Source organism: Cavia porcellus, unplaced genomic scaffold, assembly GCF_034190915.1.
Source record: "Cavia porcellus strain 051 isolate PalLab524CR breed Dunkin Hartley unplaced genomic scaffold, mCavPor4.1 scaffold_32, whole genome shotgun sequence".
Classification (NCBI taxonomy): Eukaryota; Metazoa; Chordata; class Mammalia; order Rodentia; family Caviidae; genus Cavia; species Cavia porcellus.
In genome coordinates this window covers 30,746,634-30,768,573 of record NW_026947515.1, presented here as the reverse complement: position 1 = coordinate 30,768,573, position 21,940 = coordinate 30,746,634, and the positions used below count along the sequence as shown (strand labels likewise).

At 44.2% G+C, this 21,940-nt stretch overlaps 1 protein-coding gene across 2 annotated transcripts in view; it reads right to left on the bottom strand.

Annotated features, from left to right (window-relative positions):
- Foxk2 (forkhead box K2) overlaps positions 1–12,235 on the bottom strand; it is a 53,294-nt gene extending 41,059 nt beyond the window's left edge. The window contains exon 1 of one of the 2 annotated variants that reach the window (XM_013147030.3): positions 11,790–12,235. In XM_013147030.3, coding sequence (XP_013002484.2) covers positions 11,790–12,181 — 392 coding nt within the window. In that variant the 5' untranslated portion in view covers positions 12,182–12,235. Of the gene's footprint in view, positions 1–5,911; positions 6,744–11,789 lie in introns of those variants that run through there. The other variant, XM_063241933.1, reaches the window with a different exon arrangement.
- Positions 12,236–21,940: the final 9,705 nt, after the last annotated feature.

Here is a 21,940-nt window from a genome sequence, read left to right as displayed (position 1 = left end):
AGTAAGGAAAATATTTTAAAACATAATCAATGGGGCTGGGCATAGCGGTGCACACCTATAATCCTAGCACTGAGGCAGGATTGCCGTTAGTTCAAGGCCAGCCTAAAGTATATAACATCACTCTGTCTCAAAAAACCAATAAACGCAAAAGAAATGAGAATTAGGAGTTCACTACAAAAAAACAAAACAAAACAAAAACCCTCAACTAAAGATAAAGGCAGTAAGGAGGAACCACAGACCTATCAGCTCTGAGAGAAAGCTCTAAGACAGTGGTGGTGAACCCGAGCAGGTGTGCTACAGTGGGCACTATGCATCACTGTGAGCTCTGAAAGGCTCACACTACTGCTCCAAGAAAAACATGAGAATACACACAGCAGGCTGAGTGTGGTGGCGCGTGCCTGGGAAACCAGCACTGGAGAGGCTGAGGCAGGAGGATCACTGCGAGTTCAAGGCCAGTCTGGGCTACAAAGTGAGTTCAAGGTCAGTCTGAACTGCATAGCAAGACCCTGTCGCAAAGAAAAAAAGAACAGAACAGGAAAGAAAAATGTCCAAAGCTCTGTAGTGTTGACTGAAGGGAAATGCATCACACCCTCTGACACAATACTGAGACTGCAGTGCCTCAGACAGGCAGAGTGCCTCAGACAGGCAGCATGCCTACAAGTAGCGGTAGCAGCAGCAGCTTAAGAGAAGAGGACCCAGGCTGGGCACCTGCAGCCAAACTGTTCCATCACCACAGGCAAGAGCCTGGCAGGCACTGGCACACAGCACCCTGGCATGCTCTGCACAGAGGCCCACGGGGACCCTGGCTGCTGTTACGGCACAGGAGCCAGACACGCAGCAGCCTTGCTCTCCAGCCCCACCCACAGCTGCTGCCCCATGGCCCTCACACCCCCCCCCCGGGCTTGCAGGACTGGTCAGACCAATAGCAAAGGACAGTCAATACAAAGGGTCACTGAGTTACCATTTCTAAAACACTGAAGTCATTCATTATTATTATTATTCATTTTTGGTTTTGTGAAACAGAGTTTTGCTATGCTGATCCTAAACTCACCATGTATCCTAGGCTGCACTTGAACAGTGTGCCCTCCTCGGCCTCCTAAATGCTGAGATCACAGGTGTGCACCACCATACCCAGCTACTAAAACCATTTTCTTTCTTTCTTTCTTTCTTTTTTTTTTTTTTTTTTTTTTTTTTTGTCTTTTTCATTTGTATCGGTACCGGGGATAGAAATCACAACCACCTGCTTGCAAGGCAGGTGCTTATGCCACTGAGCTAAATCCCCAGGCCCTACTAAAACCATTTTCTAAAAATTAGTCATAAAACACATGAGTGGAGTTTAGCATGTGCAAATCCCTGACTTCAAATCACTAGCACCAAAAATTAAATAGATATTATACAGCCAAGTGCAGTGGGGCACACCTGTAACCCAGCACTCAGGAGGCTGTGGCAAGAGGATCACTTCAAGTTCAAGGCCAAGCCTGGGCTACACAGTGAGTTCAAAGCTAGCCTGAACTACACAGGAATACGTTGCCTAACTAAATAAATGAAACAATCAAAATAAAAACATCCTTACGTATTCAAACAACAGAAAAATACAAGTGATCTGCAGTTTAAGTTTTCTGTATCCCAACCTGTTCAATTAAGTCTAAAAACAAGTATTCCTGAGAAATTAGATTGAGGACAGCCTTCTTGGCGTAGCCACAGTGACTCTCATGTCAAGCCATGGCCTGGTTAAGCTCTATAGGAAGCAGGGTCACAAAACTCTGGAGAAAGCTTTAAACCCAAAACCACCAACGTTTCCAGAGTATCTAGCTTTTTTTTTCTGTATCAGGCATTGAACTCACAACCTCGCACCTGCCAGGCAAGTACTTGTGCTGCTATGCTATATCCATGGCCTCCACAGTATCTGTGCCGGCCCAAGGGCACACATTTCTAAAATACCAGCTCCTGGGTGCTGAGCCTCACCACTGACCCAGCCCAGGGTGCGGTCCAGCCGCACCACCTGCAGGGCCTCCCCTCCCCATAGAGACCAACCTAGGGCAGCGCTACTCTTGGAGGGCTGCCCAGTGTGCCTGGGGCCTCCAGCAGCACGCTACACTCTGCCCTCCTGCTGATGCCCAGTGAACGCATCACCTGGAGGGCAGGGGGGCAGCAGGCCCAGTGGTGATGCCACAAATCCCACTAGAGCACATGAGGTATCAATAAGCTCCCAGGGACCCCTCAGCAGACTTCCCTAGTGCCATCGAAGCAGCCTGGATCCAACAAACTGATGCCCCCAGCAAGGTGACCCTTTGCTGGCCAAGTGTCCATCTCCCCACTTCACCACATCCTGGCAAGATGACAGGCAAGCCCAGGGACAACCCAATGCCAGCTCCACACACAGAAAGCCAACATGAGCCTGCAACGTGCCTCTGCATGTGCACCTCCTAAGCACACTGAAAAAGTCCTTCTTACAAGGTGGCATCCAGGCAGCAGCAGAAGTGTAGATGCTGACTTACTACACTGCACTGTTACTACTTAATGTGGTACAAACTGCTCCAAAAACCCAACATAAAAGGAAACAAGAGCCACAAAAAATGTAAAACAGACAGGAATATTATCCAAAATGTTAACTGCTTTGGTTAAAAAGCTTTATTTTAGAATTGCTCTTTTCTTCATTACAAAAAAAAAAAAAACCTTTCCCCTCAGCAAAGCAACAGTTGCCTTTTTTTATTTTAAAGAGGGTAAAATTAAACATAAAATAGAACAAAACAGGTCATAAGAAAACAATGTAAGAGACAGATTTCAAAGCAAGACAACGGAGATCTTCACTGTCTATCACCTTGTCTCTTGTTTTCTTCCAAATAGTTGTCCATATCTTCACACACAGTGAATTCATACAAAACATCATAGTATAAAACTGATCTGAACAGGATCATGAAGGCATTTTAGGTCTTCAAGACCAGACAATAGAGAAGTCAACAATGGCTGCTATAATGTCTCTCATTCTCTTTAAAATAGCGGTCCATACTTTCAAGTATGGTAAAATTAAACAAAAGAAAATAGACTAAAATCACTCTGAACAAAGAATAATAATATTGCTGGATTTCACATCATGACGATACAGAATCAGCACTGGGTACTTTAGTGTCTCTTTTTCTTCAAAGCAGCCGTTCATTTCCTCATGCATTATATAATCAATTTTCATAAACTGTTTACAAGTTCTACACATGCATCAGTCTCTTCATGTATACCTATCCTTTCTGTATTAGAGGGAAAAACAAAGCAAGACAAAACAAAACAAATTCCTAGAAAAACACAAAATGAAAATGACATATAAAACCACAATGCAAGGTGATCTACAATGGTTACTATGCTGTTTCCTGTTATCTTGAATAGAATTGTCTATATCACCAGGCATAGTGTAATTGAACACAGCAGTACATCACAATATTAATAAAACACTGGAGACATTATAGGACTTCAAAAGCAGGTAATAGTCAAACCAGAATGCATATCCTAGTGAATCTTGTTGTCTTCAGAGCAGTTGCCTATACTCTCAGAATGGATACTATCAAACATAACAGATTCTAATAAAATCAGTCAAGACAAGACAGTGATCTAACCAATCAGATTCAAATAAGATCAGTCATATATAAGACAGTGTAAGTTATACAGTGCTTCAAATTAACTTAACAGGGAATTTAAAATGGTTATCATTGTATATTCTGCTATTTTTGGAATAGCTGTCTGTGCCCTCAAATCTAGTACAAGTAGAAAAACTGGAACAGAATATGATCAAACTAAACAGAACTATGAGAATAATGTAGAGTTTGAATCCTGATACACTATTTTTTTTTTTTTTTGGTCTTTTTCTTTTTTATCAGTACCAGGGATCGAACTCATGACCACAAACTTGCAAGGCAGGTGCTTATGCCAATGAGCTAAATCCCCAGCCCCTGCCTTCCTTTTTTAGACAATTCCTCCCCTTTCACTTTCACAGGGCACACTGTACATTTTGGGTCCCACTGACTCCTTTAGATTAGGGGGGCAACCCACTATTTACCTAAGTGGTTCTGAACCTTTTTACCTGAGATTGATCTTAAGTTATATTCCTTTACCTACAAAATCCTCAAGGTTTTCCTTCCTTATCGCTGAATAGCAACAGTTCTCCACTGCACAACTGTCATGACTTTCCAACCTATCTGCAGCTGCTGGACAAGCTGCCCCTATTTCTGGTTCCATATCACATAGAGCATTGTTTTCTCATATTTGACTTTCAGTCCATAAACCCTCTTTCAGGTTAACTATATTTCCTATACAGAGCATCTTGATGGACCCTATCTCCTGATCTACTCTGTCTTTCTTTTTGTTACTGTATCAAGGCCATCTATGTTAGAGATTATAGCCAACCTTCTCTGCCTCATTTCTGCTATGCTATTTTTGTCATTGGTTGTCTACTTTTCTCCTTCACTCCACTGTCTGCCCCATTCATTAAGGCCTCTCTGCCACTGTTCCTGAAATCCTGGTGTGTTTTTTTCTCTCTCTCTCTAGAATGTCCTTCAGTATTTTTTGTAGGGTTGGACTGGTAGTCACAAACTCACCCAGTTCCTCTTTGTCATGGAAGCATCTTGTTTCTCCATTAATTTTAAGAGACAGTTTTGCAGGTTACATCAATCTGAGTTGAAGGTTATTTTCTTTTAGGGCTTAGAATACTTCGCTCCAAGCTCTTCTTGATTTGATGGTTTGTGTCGAGAACTCTGTAGTGATTTTGATGGGTTTTCTTTTATAGGGGATCTGTTTCTTTTCTCTGACAGCTTTTAATAGTCTGTTTTTGTGATGAATTTCTGGGTTCTTGATTATTATATGTCTGGGTGTAGCTCTGTTTTGGTTATAGCTGGCTAGAGTTCTGTATGCCTCATACATCTGAGTATTATTCCCTTTTCCTGTGCTTGGGAAGCTTTCTTTATTTCTGTGAATAGCCTTTGTATTCATTTGTGTTTACCCCTGCTTCTTCACTCATTTTTTTTTTCACTCACATTTTTTATTCCTAAGTTATAGATTCTCTTTTCATCTGCTAGCCTTTGTATTGTTACTTCCTGTTTCCCTATTTTTAAGAGCTCTTTCCTTTCATGATCACATACTGCAAACCTATCTTCAAGTTTTGATAGTCTATTTTTCAATGGAGTTTTTAATTTCCTGGTAATCTCTTTGAATCTGTTTCATGTATTCCAGATTATTTTTATATTCATCAAAGGTTTCCCTCCTTTTTCTGTGTTCCTCCATTCTTCCACTTGTGTCTTCTTGAGGTGCTTAGCACTTCTCTTATTAATCTTCTTATATCTTGCTTTACTTTTACTAGTATTTCTGTTTTGAATTCTTGTTAGCTGATGCCGTGTCCAATATTGCATGTTTGCTGCCCTCGATTTCTTCTATATTTACTTCTCTGGACCCATATTCCCAGAATTGGCGGCTGGCGGCTTTTTCTTGTTTCTTTCTCTTGTCATGTTTCTGATTTCTTCCAGACAGGTGCATGGTGGAGGTCCCAAGCCCTTTCTGTATTAGTTACAGTTCTTCTGAAGCATGTTGGCTAGGGGATTGCTGCCCTCTCCAGTTGGTACTGAGGTGCAAGAAGGGTGGGGTGTAGACTGTTCCCTCCCCTCTAAGCCAGTCAACCAGCGGGGGCCTTCACCATGTGTGCTGCGAGGACGGAACCGCTTTGGGACAATTTTGGGGGCAATTTTATCCCTGGCTATTGGGGTCCCAACCAGGGGTGTGACCCAGCCCAAGGATATCCCACCAATCTGCTCTGGGCCATGAGTGGCCAACTGAAGCCACTGAGGTTCCAGGTTCAGGCCCTTCCTACCCAATTCCAATATGTCATCCAGCCAGTCACCCCCTCCCACAAGAGAACCAAATTCTGAGCACTCACCTCAGATTAGTGCCAGCTCTGTTTTCCATTGTGACTTGTCCTCCCTCTGAGGGCTTCAGCGCGACCACAGTCATCTGACTCCAAGGTGTCTAGTACAGCACGGGACCAGCTCCAATGAGAGCGCATCTGGCTTCAACCTTCCATCCACATTTTTTTTTCTTTTTTTTTTTTTTCCTTAGTTTCTTCCTGGGTCATAAGAATCCCTCTCATTTCATCTAGTCTTCTCCATGGTGTTAAATTCTAGCATCTGAACTGTTTCTCTCAGAGAGGCTCTTTACCTTGCTACTTATCAATCTGCCAATTTCTCAGGACACCCCCCCCCAATAGTTGCCTTTTCACAAGGGGGAAATCTGCTGCTACTACAACAGCTTTGTGTCCTGGAACATTCCACCAAGTATGCATGCTGCTGGGCTGGGCTTCCACAACAGGAGTTCTAGAGACACTGACAGTGGCAGGCGCAGTGAACAGGGGAGCTGTGTCATGCCAGCACCTCTCCCTCCAGGGCCAGTACTTGAGCAAGCCTATTTAACAGCAAGCAGCATGCTATGGCAGAGGTCAACGGAAGACCCACCACAGTTCTGGGTCCAGCAATGGCCAAGTGCACCCCTCAGGGTGTACAAAAAAGTATGTGGCCTGGATCCTGTCCTGGGGACCAGCGGGGGGAAAAAGTCAAGTGAGAGCAGGGTCAGAGCACAGGATGCTGAGGGACAAAAAGTGCTGGAATGACAAGGACATTCTACCTTATGAGCCTCCTAGCAGCAGGCACTGTGGCCAGGCTGTGGTCCTGAGGTTTACTGCACATTGACCTCTCCTGGGCCCCAGCAGTGGTATACACAGAGCCAGAACCAGGGGATACTTAAGGCCTACTGAATGAAGCCCAGCTTCACTCAGGCTCTCACTGTCTCCCATGAATAAGCTATAATCTGAGTTGCAAAGCCATATGGCTTACTACATTTCAACTTTTAAAACAGTTCATAAAAAAACAACACAGAGAATGTAATAAGCGGGCTGGGGATTTAGCTCAGTGGCATAAGCGCCTGCCTGGCAAGTGCGAGGTCGTCAGGTGAGTTCAATCCCCGGTACCACAAAAGACAAAAAAAAAAAAGAATGTAATAAGCAAGTAGCCCCCAATCAGACCACATGCAGGCACACTGCATTTCACCTGTTCCCCACTTTGGCCCTTCCCTGCAGCCAGCCTCAGTAAAGCTAAGAAGGGGGTGACCCTTGGCTATGCGCTAGAGCATCACGGCCCAAGCTGAGAACTGCGGCAGACAAAACAGACATAGTCCTCGATGTCCAATGGGGACACTTATGCTCATCACACACAGAAGTAGGACCCAGAGAAGCCAAGTGGCAGCCATCTGTCCAGAATCTGTCCTTGTCAGAAGTCAGGAAGTATACAAATAACCACCACAAGTGACTGCGTAGATTTCCCAGAATAGGTTAAAATTATTTAAATCTAAAATATCCTGCTGAGTGTGGTGGCATACTTCGGAGGCTGAGACATGAGGATTGTCATGAGTTCAAAGCCAGTCTGAAATACAGAGCAAGACCCTGTCTCAAAAAAAAAAAAAATGCTAACATATTCATTAAACAAACATTAAAATGAATAAGCCATGTCTTATCAGAAAGACTAAAAAAAGGCAAAATGAGAAAGATTTAGCCCTGCAAAGAGTAACTATTATAATAAAGTAACAATTCCACGTTCCAACCTCTACAAACCAGCCATGAAAATTTATCTCTTTGCAAAAGCTCCCATAGCTCCTAAAGAAAACCAAATGGCAGTCATGAAAGACAATGAATTTGTACAAAGAGCACTTTGCAAGCACCCATCAGAGAAGCCAGCACCCTGACTCTCCAACAATCTTGGGTCCTTTCAGCCAACTTTATGGTTCTTGCTAGGAAAGCACCCTGCCGAGAAAACATTAACTAAGACTGCTCTGCCCAGCTCTGCTTGGTGGGTCTTTCCAGCTGGAAACTCTGTCCTCTGACCACACCCGCTGCCCGTCTTCAGCCTGGTGGTCAGTAGGGTTCCCACTCCAAACCTGAATCTCACCTCTGCACTCCTCATTACGCCCTGCCCTTCATATCCCACTCTCTGCCCTCTGGCCCCATTAGGGGACAATCAAAGCCTCTGGAGAGACTAGGTCTCCTACCCATCCCACCCCCAGGAGGTGGGGACAACCTGGTGGATGAGGCTTGTTGGCAAGTGTGCTCAGTCAGGGGTACACCCGTCTCAGTGGCACATGGAACAATGGTGTGCACAACCGCATAGAACCCAGTCACTGCCATCCCCTTCCAACCACCCAGAAAGCTCCAGATGCGACGGGCAGGCTTCGACCTCTCTCCAGGATTCACTCAGACCTTCCCACCTGACACTACCGATCTGTACACATCTGAACGTGCTCTATGAGAAAGAAGTGCTGCTCTCATCACTAGACACCACGGGTGGGCAGGCAATCTGGCACAGGACAGGGGTCACTTGCCTAATAAACACAACTTCACTTATGTATGCTGAACAGTTTGGGACAATAGCAGATTCAAACTGTTCTATTTACACTTGACTATTATTCTAGGATCTTGCTGATGAAAATGTGAGTAGCTCATCTGACATTTTCAAAGTATGAAGGAGTGTTAACAGAGTTGCTTATCTTCATTTATATATTAGTTTACTACCATAGCAACAAGAACAACAACAAACAATCCTAGCATTTCTGCCCACTTCATCTCATAGAACACTTCACTAGTCTCAGTACCACACCTGGGTTTTAGAGACACCTGCTGTAAAACATCTTGCATCCTTTCAGACACAATGAAAATACCCCAACCAGGCCAGGCAAACCTCACACTCAAGTTGCTCTACAACCTGTCCCAAGGCCCCTTTCCAGCCAACATTCTCTGGTGCTTGGTGACTGGCCAGTCACATCTCTGAGGACACCTCCATCTGCTCACTCCTAGTGGCCTGGTGCACCCCATACTTTAGTCCCAGGAACACATGTCTCCAGTGAGACCCAGTACCTCAAAGAGGAAAATGACCTGGCCCTGCAGCCTTGCAGAATTACTTGTTTTCTGGGAAAGCCCAGAAACTCATGAGCATGCTAGGCCCAACTCGTGTCCACTCCAATGGACTCACCACTAGAGAAGAGGCCCTGTACCTACTCTTACTAGAGCCATCTGCTACATCCACTACAGCCAACAACAAGGTCTCCCCAACACACACCAAACTGGTGCATTACTTAGTATTCCAAGAAAATGATAAGCCATACTTACAACCTAAAGCAGTGCACTTCCTAGTCTTTTAAACTAAATTTGGGGCTGGAGGTTTAGCTCAGCGACATAAGCACCTGCCTTGGAAGCAGGCAGTCGTGAGTTCGATCCCCGGTACCAATGAAAAAGGAAAAAAAAAAAAAAAAACATAAACTAAATTTTTAATACAAACTATAAAATGTAAAATAATTTTAAAGTTACAATTGGAATAAAATCATAGTGGTTCAAATAAGAGACCAGAGATTGCCATGCTTCTTTCTATTCTACACTGATTTTCAACTCAACAGGCAAATCTGAAACAAACATTAAGAACATTTTGATCTCTGAATAATTACTCCAAACTACCTCTTAAATTTAACTTAACTCAAAAAGAACTTGTAACATTAACCTAAATACTAAGCCTAAATTCAAGAAAAAAAGACTTTTCAAATAATTCTTCAAACCAAACATGGCGGTACACACCCGTGATCCTAGACTGATGCAGGAGGGTCAAGTTCGAAGCCCGAATAGGCTACACAGTGAGTTTAAGGCCAGCCTGCCACTGTCTCAAAAAGCAAATATATTTAATAATCCTCCAGTCTCACACCAGCACACAATTGTAATCCTAGCTACTCAGAAGGCTGAGCCAGGAGGGTTATGAATTCAAGGCCAGCCTGGGCAACTTGGTTGAGAATCTGTCTCAAAATAACAAAGATCTACAGATGTAGCTCTGTAGCCCTGGGTTCAAACCCCAGTAAAGCCAAAAGATGAAACCAAAAAAACTTCATTCCACTAGTAACATTACCCTAACCTATGTCACCAACCTACAACAAAATCGTTCAAATATGCCTTAAAGAGAGTAGCCTGGGCAGCAGCTCCCAAGCCCAAAGGAGGGCCCCTCTCCTCTGTTCCTACTTATCTCCACCTCACAAACGCTGTATTCTGCTCCCTTGCTAAAAGGTTAATTGATTTTCATGCTCAGTATGTTGGCATATGTAGAATTCAACACCAGTTACTGAAAATAGAAACAGAATTTTTTTAAAAATCCCTAAATCCTCAGAGTAAAAGTTTAATTTCCTTTGTTATGACATTACATTTTCACAGAAAGAGAGAGAACACAAAACAAAAGAAAAACAGAAACACAAACTGCCAGAGTAAAGGGTAGCTGTTAATGGTTCCACACTGGGGTTGGGCATCCACTCCCCATAGACAGGAGGAAGTCACTCAGGAGACTGAGGCAGGAGGATGATAGCGACTGAGGCACCAGCCTAGGTTACACAGTCCAAGGCCAGTCTGAACTACATAGTGAGACCCTGTCTCAAAAATCAACAACAACAAAGTAAGGAAGAAAGAAACTGCTGCTGCTAGTAAGGATTAAGGAGTAAGCCACCTAAGTTATCTAAGCAAAGGTGCTGTGACACAAGGAATTTTTAAAAGCCCAGCTCTTTACCAGCATCTCCAGTAACTGAAAGTAGTTAAAAGAAAAATTCCAGTTTATGAACAAAGGCTGTACTTGCAATGATCTAGAAATCAGCCTCTGAGGAATAATTAGCATTTCCTAGACAGTAAGTTTGTTTTCCAAGCACAGAAAATGGTAACTTTGTCCAACCATAGAACCAAGCTCAATGCTTTTGTAGCATGATTGATATTCCCGAGACTTGGTCAAGCTCCACACAACCTTGTTATAATTTCTAAAGAATCAACTGCCGCTGCCATTCTAAAAAATAGTTATGTTGAAAGGATCCAGCTTTCTCAAAATTTTATGTTTGAGAGCATGGGCTTAAAAACGCTAGAGCTTTTAATCTTTAGGCGATCAAAAACACAGTGGGAAAAAGCAGCTCCTGTGGTCCACACACTGCACTCTGGGAGTATTTGTTGCTGAAAACGTGTCAATACTAGGGGAAGCAGCAGATAGCCACTTCTTCACTGCAAGCAACCAACAATTCCCTCGGGATCCACCTACCTGCTGATTATGAGCAAAATATGCCAACTCCCAGGACGACCAGAGAACCTTGATTACACACAGATGAAGGTCCTGCTTGAGCAGGGAGACCTGTGGGTGTGGGTAAGGTATCCTGGCTGGGGGTCGAGGTCAAACTGGGCAAGGATAGGTTGGGAGGGGGGTGCGTGCCGGTCCATGTCTACCAGTCAGACCGACAAGGCTAGGGTGGGCAAGCAGACTGCTGGGGCATGTGGCCTGGATCCTCTAGTAATGGCTCTGGGTCACGACTGGGATATGCTGGGGGTGGGCTGTGGGTACTGTTTGTGGGTCCAGGATGAGAGTCAGAGACCGGGATCTAGTGGTGATGGAGCATGCGGATGAGGGTCAGAATCTGGTGAAGTCGGTGAGAATGGATGGGGTCGGGAGCTATGGTGGTAGTATGCGCCGATAGGAATCGCAGTCAGGACGCGCTGGTGATTGTGTGGATCAGGGTCGGTGCCTGTGTCGGGATCTGATGGGGGTGGTGGGCGCGGGTCGGGGTCTGTGTTTGGGTCGGGATCTGATGGAGGTTGGCGGGTGCGGGTCAGGGTCAGTGTCCGGGTCGTTATCCAGTGGTGGTGTTGGATGTGGATCAGGGCCGGAGTCCAGGTCGGACCCTCGTCCAGGCCGCAGCCCCCACCCACCACTCACACGCGCGGCAGCTGCAGCGGGGGTGCCCCTCGCCGCTGGAACACGCCGTCCACGAACACGCCGTTCTTGCCCAGGCAGCGCAGGTAGAAGTCGCCGCCCGTGTCGGGCCGGGGCTGCGCGGGTTCCGGGGCCGCCGCACCATGGCCGCCGCCCGGGGGCGTGAAGATCTCCAGGTGGCGCCGAGAGATGAAGCTCGAGTGGCCCATGCTCACGTCCACTGAGCCCTGCGACGAGTTGCGCCCAATGGTCACCGAGCGCTTCTTCATGAGGTACTCGAACTCACGGCCCTCGAGCCGCGCCACGGCCCAGCCGCCCGGCGGGGACCCGCCGCCCCCGGCCCCGCCGCCCGCAGAAGGGGCGCCCGCGCCCGAGAGCGCCGCCGCGGCCGCCATCGCCTGCGAGGCCCGGCCCGATCCGCGCGGGCGCCCTTGCGGGCCGAGGCCCGGGCGCGGTCGTGGGCCGCGCGAGCCGAGGACTGGCGCCGAGCCGCCGGCCGGCGAGGAGAGCGGCGAGGGCGGGAGCTGAGCGCCGCGCAGCGCCGGCCGCGATGGACGGGCGCGCCAGCCAATGGGCACAGCGCACGCGGTGGAGCTACCGCACTCGGCCAATGGTGAGTTGCGCCGTGCCTAGCGCACGCACGTCAGCGGCGTCGCGCAGCGCAGATGGAGGCTTGGCGGCGCCGAAGACCTGGGGCGGAGCGCAGAACTGGTGCGGGTCGGCGCTTTGGGCCCGGGGCTGCGGGGGCGCGGTCCAAGGTCACTAGTGGCTCAGGCGACCCTCCGTCTAGTCCCTAGCGGCCTGCTCCGCCTCCGCCTGAGCTGGACGGCCCAGCCAACGGTCGCTGTGTCTGTCTTCAGCGACCCGAGACACAGGATCGCAAAGCGGCTTCCGTTAGGCGGGACTCACGCTCGCGCTTCGCTCTCACGGGCCCTCGGCGGAGCTGCGTCCTTGTCCGGCCGCCGGGCTCGGAGTCGGGGCCGCACGGCTGCGTGCGGGACGCCTGCGCGGGCCTTCACGCGGGCCGGGGGAACCGCCTCCGGCGTGGCGGCCCGCGTGCAGATGACTCCCAGCCAGGGCCCTGCTGAGCCGGTTGTTAAACAGTGAAAACAACTGAAAGAACAAACACGTGTACTTTAAGTAAAGAAGAGGAGTTTATGTGCGTCCAAAGATGCTAAAAAAGGCTCCTGCTCTTTAACGGCGCAGGATAAAGTGGACGTTCTGGGCAGGTGTTGTCAGATTCAGGATGGGCGTATTCAGGTGCTCGAGGTGTTAGAACGTGGTAAAAGAAACGAATGCGTCTTACTGATTTTACCATTTGCTTATCCGATTTGGCGTACGTGTGTCTGATCATTGTACAAAACTTAAAGGTTAGAACTACTTTGAACCATATATATGACAGGATATCCTAGGTAGAAGAAAATAGATTAAATATTCACTTACTAATTTGAGGAATAATCAGTGGTGCTGAATATGGAAATGAAAGCTCATTTAAAACAGAAACTGGGCATGGTAGTACATGCCTACAATACCAGCACTCTGGGCGGCTAAAGCAGGAAAATCAAATTTGAGCCTAATCTGAGCGATTTAGGGATTTAGATCCAGTCTCAACAACAACAAAAGACATAAACCAGTGGATCTGGAAACCATACTCTTTAAAAGTGAAAATGCACATAACCAAAATGTATAATAGAAATTGTGAAGTACAAAGAAATTGTTCAAAAGCAAAGGGAAACTAGGGAGGAGGAAAGGAAGAGGAAAAAATTAGGATTTAAAAAAGGATAAAATGAAAACAGTTTTGTAAATAGGGAGTTGAAGGGAGAGGAGAGGAATGAGAAAAAAATCAAGATATATCATGTATAGGTACAGATTCCCTATGATGAATGTGATCATTATGTACATCTAAATTGTACCAACAGACTTTGTTTTGTTTTGTTTTTTTCTTTTTCTGAGACAGGAGCTCACTCTGTAGTTCAGGCTGTCCTTGAGCTCTCTAGCCCAGACTGCCCTCAAACTGGTCATCCTCCTGCTTCCTGAGTGCTGGGATTACAGGCCTGCACCACCATACCTGGCATGTACCAATAAATTTTTTTTTTTGTATTAGGAGTTGAGTAAATTTAATTTTTAAAGTTTTTTAAAGGGGCTGGGAATTTAGCTCAGCGGTGTAAGTTCCTGCCTTGCAAGCGTGCAGTTGTGAGTTCTATCCCTAGTGCCAAAAAAAAAAAAAAAAGTTTTTAAAAATAAAAAAAAGGAAGGCGTAGCTAGGGATGTAACTCGGTATGAAGACCTCGGGTTCAGTCCCCAGAACAGGAAATAATTAAAATTTTAAGAACTCACAGAGAAGTGAAGGGAAGAGCACTAGTGTGTGGACTACGCTGGAGGCTCCTGCTCAGTGCCCCATCCTGGAGCATCACTGCGTTGTTTGGGTTGCTGAGGTTTGGCAGCAATGAGTGCTGGCTGGTGTCTGCAGCACAGGCTATGTGCTGGTAATAAACATACACAAGACAACCGGAAATGCTCCTCTACATCTGGAGCATAATCGAAATCCAGCATGCAGCAACATATGCAAGGAAACCCAATCTGCATGTACAAAGCAGTGAACTTGTAGCTTTGCAAGAGGTGTCTCAATGGCATCCTCATTTTGGGGATGCAAAGGCTTGGTATGTGGGGCCCTATCTAGGTAGAAATGCAGGGATACTGTCCTGAGGAAAAAAAAATTGGTGGCCTGGCATGGCATGCAAAGGCTCGAGAGAGGATGCCCAGTAGGCATCCACTCTATACCAGGCACAGGGCAGGGTTGCACAGGCAGCAGTGAGCCATGCCAGTGGCCCTGTCCCTCTATGCAGTCCTGTGTGAAAGAAGGGCCATGCATGGCCCACTGCCATGGGAAAACAGCACAGGGAGGGGGCACATATGCTTACCAGCAGAGAGTCAGAGATGGGGTCTGAGGCTGCTGCCGAGAAAACCATCCTTCCCTGCAGGCACTCTAAGCTGAGCACCCACCTGTTCTGGGAACAGCTGCAGGAAGAGAACACACAGCCTTCCAAGGCCACCCACCCTGCTGAACACACTGCAGAGCCAGAGAGTAGGTGCTGCCAAGCGAAAAGCCCAGGGAGACCTCAGCCAAGGCCAGGGCCCAAAGGTGGAGATCATAAAAGAAAAAAAAATTGAGTTATGAAAATCAAATTTTCATCAAAATACAATGAAAAAATATGAGCCACACACAGAGCAAACATCTGCAATACGTATATATGACAAGAATAAATTTAAGAGAACTGCTATGGCCAGGCACAGTGGCATCTGCCTATAATCCCAGCTACTTGAAAGGCTGAAACAGGCCCGAGCTTCAGCACAGGCTGGACAACAGAGTGAGACCCTTTCTCAGAAACAGAGAGAATACAGCTGTAACAAAAAGAAAATAGGGAACTATTTTTGTTTTGCTTGTTTTTTGAGACAAGGCAGTGCTATGTAGTTCAGGTTGGCCTTGAAGATACTAGCCCAAACTGGCAGTCATCCTCCTGATTCAGCTTCCCAAGAGCTGAGATTCCAGGTGATTCCACCACTCCTGTCCCTCAATTTTCAAACAGGCAAGAGCCTTGAACTATTATGTCGCAAGAAAAGATATAAAGACATGAGAAGATATTCCGTGTCATCAGTGAAATGGAAGTTAAGACTTGTAACCTAGGGGCTGGGGATTTAGCTCAGCGGCCTAAGCACCTGCCTTGCAAGCAGGTGGTCATGAGTTCAATCCTTGGAACCGATAAAAATGAAAAAGACAAAAAAAAAAAAAAAAAAAAAAAAAAAAAGACTTGTAACCTAACAGTGAATGCAATGGCATTGTCCCAGCTACTTACAATGTCTAAGCCAATTTCAAAGCCTGCCTGGGCAACTTGGAGAAACAGTCTCAAAGTAACTTTATTTGTTCATTTATTCATTTAGTTATTTTTTGAGATACTGGGGTTTGAACCTAGGGCCTTACCAATGAATCTTTTTTTTTTTTTTGAGACAAGCTCTCTCTAAATTGCTAAATTTTCCAGGTAGGACTTGAACTTGCAGTGCTCCATCCTAACCTTCCCAGACTGCTGGAATTACAGTCACACACATCACCACCACCACCTCCACCTCCACCACCAGATGTAGCCATTCAGTCAGTATTTACTATGAGAAAAAGAAATCATATGTCTGCAAAACATACAAGAATGTTCATAACTGCATCATTTGTGACTCAGAAGTGAAGCAACTTGAGTCCACATGGTAAACAAAGTCTTGCTCCTCTGGGTTGCATAGCTGAAGGTGGTGGAACACTTAGGTGGTGAGCTCTTTTGTCCTGAGGCATGCCCTGAAGGGATCCTGGGGCACCCATCTCTGCCTCTTTCTTCCTGTTTGCTCCCTGGCCATGAGATGAATGATACCCCTTGGCCATGGAAGGCCACCATGATGTACTTCCTCAACCAGCCTCAAAAGCAAGGAGTTCAAGCAATCACAGGCTGAAGCTTCTAAAACTGAAACCAGAAATATTTCAGGTATTTGATACAGCAATAGATAGTGGAATAACACAGAGAATGTCTTCAAGAATTGAATAAATAAGCTAGTTATGGGGTGTCTACACCAGGGGCTGGGGATAGGCACAAGCTGTGCAGGGTCCTTTCCAAGCCACTCCTTGTGCTTCTGCATAGGGATTCTGTGGGTCCAGGCGGGGTGGCACACTCCTGTAATTCTGGCACTCAGGAGGTTGAGGCAGCAGGATCGAAAGTCCTGCCTGGGAAATTTAGCAATGTCCTATCTCAAAATAGAAAAAGAGCTGGTAATGTAGTTTAATGCATAAGACCCTGGTTGAATTCCCAGTACCACAGTAAAGAAATAAAACAGAAAATAAAGATTGCAGGGTATAAAACTCAAAGGTAGAGTAGTTGCCTAGAGGTCTTGGATTCAACTCCAACACTACAAAAAGCAAAATGAAACAAACTAGACTTTGGCACAGATAAGTAGTGGCCAGTTGGATATTTAACATCTACACACTGGAATATATCTTGTAAAAATGAAGGCTATGTGTGGTGATGCAGATCTATAATCCCAGCATTCTGGGAGGCTGGAGGCTGAGACTCAAAAATTCAAGGCCAGTGGACTTCCAGGAAGATGGTAGAGCAGTAAGAAGCAGAGAAAACAGCCTCTCTGAGAGTCATCACCCAGACGCCGGAATATAGCATCATGAGGAAGACCAGAAGGAAGTGGGTCCCCTGGCGCAGGAAGGATCCAAAGTATGAATTAAAGCCTACAGAGAGAGTGAAAAGTAAAAATAAAAATTTCAATGAAGAAAAAGGCAGTAGTTGGCTTTGCTTTCACCCAGAGCCAGACTTACTGTGCAAGAAGAGCTGTTGGAACTTGGAGATGCAAGGTCATGGTGACAATGGCAGCTGGTGACCTCAGAGGCCTCTACAGACAGATGTAGCAACAGAGAGGAGCAGCGGACCTGGAGGACTGCACTGGCTGGCAGTGAGTGCAGAGGACTCAGCCCTCCCACAAAGAGAGAGCAATTAGCCTGGAGCCATTTTGGAGATGGGTCTGCAAGCCCAGTGAGTGGTCTCGGGGCAGGCCAGCTGAGGTTATATCCTACTCTACCATAAAGCAACTGCTGCCTTGCTGGGATAGAGCAGCACAATTCAGGACTGTGTCTCCACAAGCTGTCTACTGGTGGACCCAGAGAGAATCCTGGAAGTGGACTGTTTGTTTTTCTTTTTGGTTTGTTTGTTTTGTTTTTTCCTTTCTCTTTCCCCTTCACTGTTTTTTGTATGAATATGAGAGGGTTTCCTAACCTCTTTGTGATTGTGTTTCTGTTCTGCTCTTCCTTTTATCTCTCCATCCCTCTTTTCTTTTCAGTCTTCTGCACCAGTTTCCCCAAGTTGGCATGATTTACCTTTGTCCTCCAACCTTATTTATAATCTCTTTCTCTTCTTCCACTTCTCTATTTTCTCCTTAATTCATTTTAAATTTTAACCATGAGGACAAAATTGACACACATGGACTTACATATTGCATATAATTAACTGCTTTCTTTTAGATTTTGTTATATAATCACAAATCTAGTTCATATGGTTAAAAATTGCAAATTAAGGTTTAGCTCAATTTGTTGTTTTTTAGGCTTTGTTTGATGCTATTGGTAGCACAACAGCCAAAATTGACATAATTGTTCTAAACAGCTGTTGGCCCTGATAGTCCATGACTAAGATTAACTAAGAGGCACAGAAAATACTATGGCACAGTGCCAAAGAATCAGGGATGAGGTCAAATGAGCAACAGCTTCTCATCTCCAACAAATTGAAGAGGTCAGATCTTCCAACACACTCAAAACTCAAAACCAGCTACACCTGGAAGACACCTTAGAGAGAAGTGATTATTACCTAAGTGTCCTAAACGCCACCAATAAAGCAACCTACCATAGGCAACTTACCAGCATCACCCCAGGAATTAAACTAAAAAAGAAAAGAAATGAGAAGACACTTAACCAAGAGGCAACCCCAGACATCCAGTTCACCAAAGACAAACTCAGATGGTAATGAGGTAGGACAATCTGCAAGACCCCACCAGATCCCTCTGAAGTGGTAACAAAAAAGCAGTTGCATAAGGCTCTGGCAAAAATGAAATCAGAAATAACCCCTCAAATAACTACAGAGATTACCAAAATACACACCATGCTTAGTGACACTAGAGAAGATACAGACAGATTATATACAAGCTTAAGCAAATTATGGAAGCGCAGCATAGGAAACAAATGGAATTCATAAAGCAGATTCAAGCAGATATGCAGGAGAATAAAAACGCCATTGAAAGTATTCAAACCACATTAGGCTGGTATGAAGACAGGATCTCAGATATGGAAGACAGGCTTGCAGTTAGCAATCAGGAAAAGAAAAGATTTCTCAAAACTATCAAAGGACCATGAGAAATCAATCCAGCAAGTGCTAGATGAGACAAAGAAGAATAACTTAACATCAATTGGAGTCAATGAACAAGCAGGAGATTCTACAAATGACATCAAAAAAATGTTCACCGACATGGTGACAGAAAACTTTCCTGCTAAAGAAAAAGCATTTGACATACAAATAAGTGCAACATATAGAACTCCAATTAACAATGATAAAAAAAAAATCTACATCCAGGCATATCATAGTCAAGATTGCACAAGAATAGAATCTTAGAAGCTGTTAGGGAAAAGAAACAACTCACCTATAAAGGATAGCAAACCACAATCACACCTGACTTCTTACCAAAGAGAGCTTGGAGTGAAGTACTGCAAGTTCTAAAAACAACTTTCAACCCAGATTAATGTACCCTATCTTTTTTTTTTGTCTTTTTCCTTTTTATCGATATCAGCGATCAAACTCACGACCGCACACTTGCAAGGCAGGCGCTTATGCTGCTGAGCTAAACCCCCAGCCCCAAAACTATCTTTCAAGGAGGCTGGGGATTTAGCTCAGCAGGCCTTGTAAGTGTGCGGTCGTAGTTCAATCCCTGGTACCGATAAAAAAGAAAAAGACCAAAAAAAACTATCTTTCAAAATTAATTTCTCTCCTAAAACATGACTGATACACCTGGCATGAACTTCTGACCCCATAAACTTGTCATTCAACTCATTTTTTAAAAACGATGGAGAAATAAGATAGGTCCATGACAAAGAACACCTAAGGAAATTTATGACCACCAAATCAGCACTCCAACATGTTCTGAAGAACATTCTAGAAAGAGATAATAAGGACTACAGCTCCATGAACCCCAACAGAAGGAATCTACCAGGAAAGGCAAACAATTAGAGGGAAAGAAAAAAAAAGAGGGGAGTCAATGACAGGAAAATAACAAAGTAAGGATAAGTCAATAGATACCACTTGTAATCATCAATGGCAATGGTCTCAGTTTACCAGCCAAAAGACACAGACTGCCAGAATGGATCAAGAAGCAAGATCCAACATATGCTGCATACAACAAAACATTTATTTATTTATTTTTATCAGTACCGGGATCCAACTCATGACGGCATGCCTGCAAGGCAGGTGCTTATGCCGCTGAGCTAAATCCCCAGCCCCAACAAAACATTTAATTCAAAAAGAAATTCATAGATTGAAAGTCAAAGGATGGAAAATAATACTACATGCAACAGAAACTCAGAAAAAAGCAGGGGTAGCTATTTTATTTGCAGACAAAGTGAATTTCAGACCAAGACTGTTTAAGAGAGATAAAGGTCACTACATCCTTGTAAAGGGAACAATCCAAGAAGAAGAGATAACAATCATAAATATATATGCAACAAATGCCAGTGTACCCAACCATATAAAACAATTACTAGTGGACATGAAAAATCAAATAAACCCTAATACAGTTGTATTGGGAGAGCTCAATACCCAATGTCACAAAAAGACAGAACAACTAGACAAAAAATAATAAAATATTAGAACTAAATCAAACTTTTGAATAAATGGATCTAGCAGATGTCTATAGAATCTTCCACTCACAACATCAGAATACACATTCTTCTCAGCTGCACATGGGACATTCTCCAAAACAGAACATGCTTAAGTAAATGCAAAGGAATTAAAACTATCCCATGCATACTACTAGACCTCAGTGTAATGAAATTGGAAATCCATGCCAAAAGAAACTATAAGAACTTCATAAATACATGGAAATTAAATAGCACCCTACCAAACAACCAATGGGTCACAGAAGGAATTGAAGAAATTAGATAGTTTTTACAGCTCAATGATAATGACAGTACAACATACTGGAACTTGTGGGACACAATGAAAGCAATTTTGAGATGGAAAATCATAGCAGTAAATATCCACATCAGGAAAACAGAGCAAGCACATATAAACAACTTAAAGTTGAACCTCACACTTCTAGAAAAAGAAGCACAGACTAAACCAAGAGCTTGTACAAGGTAGGAAATTATAAAGATCAGAGCAGAAATTAACACACTGGAGACTTAAAAAAACAATACAAAGAACCAATGAATCGAAGAGTTGGTTGTTTGAAGGATTAAATAAAATTGACAAACCCTTAGCCAACCTTATCTGAAAAAGGAAAGAAAAGACTCAAATCCATACAATTAGGAATGAAAGAGCAAAATCACAACAGACCCTGAAGAAATCCAGAAAATCATCCCCACCTACTTTCTAAATTTTTATTCTAATAAGATGGGAAATACAGAATAAATGGACAGATGCCTACTAGATACATGTGAATTACCGAAGTTGAATCAAGGAGATATAAAACTCCTAAATAACCCAATATCAATAAATAAAATTAAAGATATAATTAAAAACCTATCAACAAATAAAAGCCCAGGCCCTGACAGACTCACTGCTAAATTCTATAAGAAATTTAGTGAAGACCTGACACCACTATTTCTCAAACTCTTTAATGAAATTGAAAGGGAAGCAATATTCCCAAATTTATTCCTGGAAGGAAGCATTATGCTAATACTAAAACCAGAGAAGGACCCAAGTAAGAAAGAGAATAACAGGCCAATCTCCCTAATGAACACTGATGCAAAAATCCTCAGTATGATACTGGCAAACAGACTGCAACAAATCATCAAAAAGATTTGTATACCATGATCAAATGAGATTCATCCCAGGGATGCAAGGATGGTCAACATATATAAATCCATAAATGTAATATACCATATTAACAGAGCCAAGAACTAAAATCATATGATCATCTCAATAGATACAGGTAAAGCTTTTGACAAAGTCCAGCACCCATTCATGACTTAAAAACCCTACAAAACATTGGAATAGATGGTCTTTGTCTCAATCTGATAAAGGCCATCTATGACAAACCAATAGCCAACATCATCAACATCATACTAAATGAATAAAAACTCAAAACTATTTCTCTAAAATCAGGAACAAGACAAGGATGTCCACTGTCTCCACTCTTATTCAGCATAGTCCTGGAAACTTTAGCTGGAGCAATACTAGAGAAACAAATAAAGATAGGAAAGGAAAAAGTTAAACAATCATTGTTTGTGTTGTTTGCAGAATCCTTGTTGCATGATACTCTAATAAGACCCCAAAAACTCCACCAAAAGACATTTAGATTTAATAAGCAAATTCAGTCATGTAGCTGGCTACAAAGTTGACAGTCAAAAATAAATA